The sequence below is a fragment of the Gaeumannomyces tritici genome (genome assembly GCF_000145635.1).
Source record: "Gaeumannomyces tritici R3-111a-1 unplaced genomic scaffold supercont2.201, whole genome shotgun sequence".
In the NCBI taxonomy this organism is placed as follows: Eukaryota; Fungi; Ascomycota; class Sordariomycetes; order Magnaporthales; family Magnaporthaceae; genus Gaeumannomyces; species Gaeumannomyces tritici.
This window is the reverse complement of record NW_008804745.1, coordinates 1540-4319: the sequence shown is the minus strand read 5'-3', so window position 1 is coordinate 4319 and position 2780 is coordinate 1540. Positions and strand designations below refer to the sequence as shown.

Below are 2780 nucleotides of genomic sequence, written 5' to 3'. Positions count from 1 at the left end.
AAAAGGGGGATTCGGATGGCCTGCGTCAGCCACCGCCACCCCCCGCCTGGGCTTCAAAACCAGACTGGCGGTCTTGATGTCCCTCGCTCCTACTGGACCTGCAGCACCCCCGTCCCCTACCTGCTAGCTTCTGGGCCGCAAAGCAGGCAAATGAGCGCATCATCTTTTCTCCTACGTAGACAAGAATGGTCCTGCAGCGCTCGCATGGCAGCCCAGTCGAGCTGGCACCCCTGGCTGGGTCGACAGCTGCGAACTCTGGTTCGCCCAGCGCTTTCGGCCGTAGACGGCTCTCTTTTGGTGGCCTTGTTTCCGTTTTCGTTCTCGCCTCTGTTCATGCACTCTGCGCTGCTCATCCTCCCCCATTGTTGTCTGCACGATAACCTTGGCAGTGGCACAACACCCGTGTTGGTAACGGTGCGGGTGTGGATGGATCTTTGCGTGGCGAGGAGGGCAGCAAGCCCCGCATGGAACCGAACTGATCGCGCCCCTGCTTTCGACTTCACATGGTGAGACTTGAGGCTCTAGCTGGCCCCCATGCTGGTCTGAAGTTTTTTTTGTTCTCTGACTCATTCCCTAGACATTATGAACCGGGAACAGAGATCCCAAGGAGTGTTTCGATATCCATTGTCCTGAGTTCGTCGTGTGTTTTTTCCACCCAAAGAGAAATGTCGCCTTTCAAAACACGTGCTCGGAATTCCCTGCCGATAGTTTTCATTTGTTCGGCTTCACTGCTGCTTAGATATTGTCACAGGCACACCTGTGACTTACGCACGTACCTAGTCGGGTGACTAGGCACGTGCTCCACTGCACCAGACGCCATGATATAGCTCCCGCACCCAGGCCACGATAGATGTTGCACTCCTTGTGCAACCACGAATATCAGACCATGCTACCTAGTTCCCGCGCCGCCCCGTGATAGATATCCCAGGAGTTCTGTCAATTCTGTCTTGCTCAGTCGCTGGAAAACTCGGACGGATGGCAGCAATGGTATAAAATCCATTCCGAGCCAGATGAGGTTGCCTTTCTGCGCTTTCCAGGTCCTAAACGAGAGGGGCGATATGTTGAATTGTGCTGCGAATTTGTCGGCGTGGTTTCCCGGAAAACTTTTTAGTTTGCCGTCGTCGTTAAATATTGTTTTGCCGGGAAAAAGTTTGTCGTACATGACCATAACGGCCTTGGTGGCAAAAATCGAAGCCACCATTCCGCTGAACGCTTCATACTTCTCCCATTGCTGAGAAAGCGAATAGTAATGGTCCAGTTGTTTCGCCCAATCATCGGGCAAAACGGAATCTGAGCCCAGGACGAGGCTCTTCCTCTCGGTAGCGATATTGACCAATGTAATAATATGGCCCCTGAGTCGCATTCTCGCATGTGGACCAATTATTTCGTTTGCTAGCTCCCTGAGATCTGGAGTATCCTTCCGCAGCTTCGCTGGTCGCCTGTCTTGCGGTGGCTCTTCTGGTTGGCACGACGAGTTTTCTTGAGTGCGTCGTGCCGACGACCCGCCTGTGGAGCGTTTCCTTTTGGACTGGTGGGTGTTGTTATGGCCCTGTCTTGCTGATTCTGGCTTGCCTGCAGCGCGCCTCCCCTTGTCTTTTGGGGAGACCCTGGCAGGAGCAGAAGCGCTCAATGTGGCTGTTTGCTTAGACAATCCAGAGTCGACGTGCTCCGTCTCCTCGCAATCATCATTGGGCGAGGAGGGGGGAGAGGGTGGGGGTGAAGGCTCTACTCTCTTTAATACGTCGCGCCCTTCATTATCGCCCAACGCATATAGCCCGCATTCCTGACAAACGCGCCATGTAGATCCCGGGAATATCGGCTCGCTGGGTAGCTGAAAGTTGATAGCAACAGCTAGCGAGGACGTCATGTTGACGACTTCGTGGTACTGTCCGCGTGCGGTGACCACCGCATCGCCAGGACCAGCGACGACGAGATCGAAGTTGATGCCTGCCCTACGCAGCTCCTTCGGGCTAATGAACAGGCTGTGGTGGCGCACCCACTGATCATCGCAGATGCCGTCGCCCCAGCGTTTTCTGATGTATTTCTCGAATGTCGCCGTGTCTTTCTGGGATAGAAGGATCCAGATCTTCCACCCAAAACCGTTGACATTGATCGAAAACCATCTGGCATCTTCGCAATGCATTGGGGTGCTGGAGCCCGACTCCCCGGGATTCAAATAATTGGTGTTCACACCTGGTATTGTCGGCAACTCGCGGAGTTTACCAGGGTTGAGCAATTTGTTCAATTGCGACAGCGGACCGTTATCGTGGTCAGGGGAAGGCCCGACATAATATTGGCGAAGATGCCCGCGCATCCTCGTGTGCCTTCTGCGTCCACGTCCTGCAGACCAAGCAGCTTGCGTCTCGTCGACAAATTAATTGGCGAACGCCTCGGCATCCTCTGACGAAGGACGCTCCCGGTTCCCGTCGGAAAGATCAAACCACTCAAACTCCTTATTATCCACATAAACCCGGCAGGCGCCATCGTCGCCAGGACTGAACTCGTTTCGTGTTGCCAGGAGGTCGTGATCCTTTTCGAGCTCGCATTTTCTCACTTCGTCGGTATTGAGACGCTCAATATCACTAACGTGGAGCAGACCGCTGAAGTAACCTTCGCAATCTTTGGAAAACTCCTCAATGGTGCTGACTAGGTTCTGCCCCAGTTTTTCAGCGTGTATAGTCGGCGGGCGGTGGTTAGGGAGCGGGCGGCGTTGCTTTCCGACGGCGGACGGATAGGCTGGCTTTGTTGGAAGTGCGTTAGGTTGTACCGCACTCGTCGTT

The 2780-nt window shown here is 54.4% G+C and overlaps 2 protein-coding genes across 2 annotated transcripts; both read right to left on the bottom strand.

The window, feature by feature from the left end:
* Positions 1-889: 889 nt before the first annotated feature.
* On the bottom strand, positions 890-2143 carry GGTG_14254 (hypothetical protein; the record flags this gene model as incomplete). Its single annotated transcript, XM_009232181.1, has 1 exon — positions 890-2143. The coding sequence occupies one exon, from the start codon at positions 2141-2143 to the stop codon at positions 890-892; it is 1254 nt and encodes a 417-aa protein (XP_009230445.1).
* A 231-nt stretch (positions 2144-2374) lies between these two features.
* GGTG_14253 (hypothetical protein) lies at positions 2375-2653 on the bottom strand (the record flags this gene model as incomplete). The annotated part of the gene is made up of 1 exon (XM_009232180.1): positions 2375-2653. A coding segment is annotated over one exon (279 nt), but the record flags the coding sequence as incomplete, so codon positions are not given.
* Positions 2654-2780: the final 127 nt, after the last annotated feature.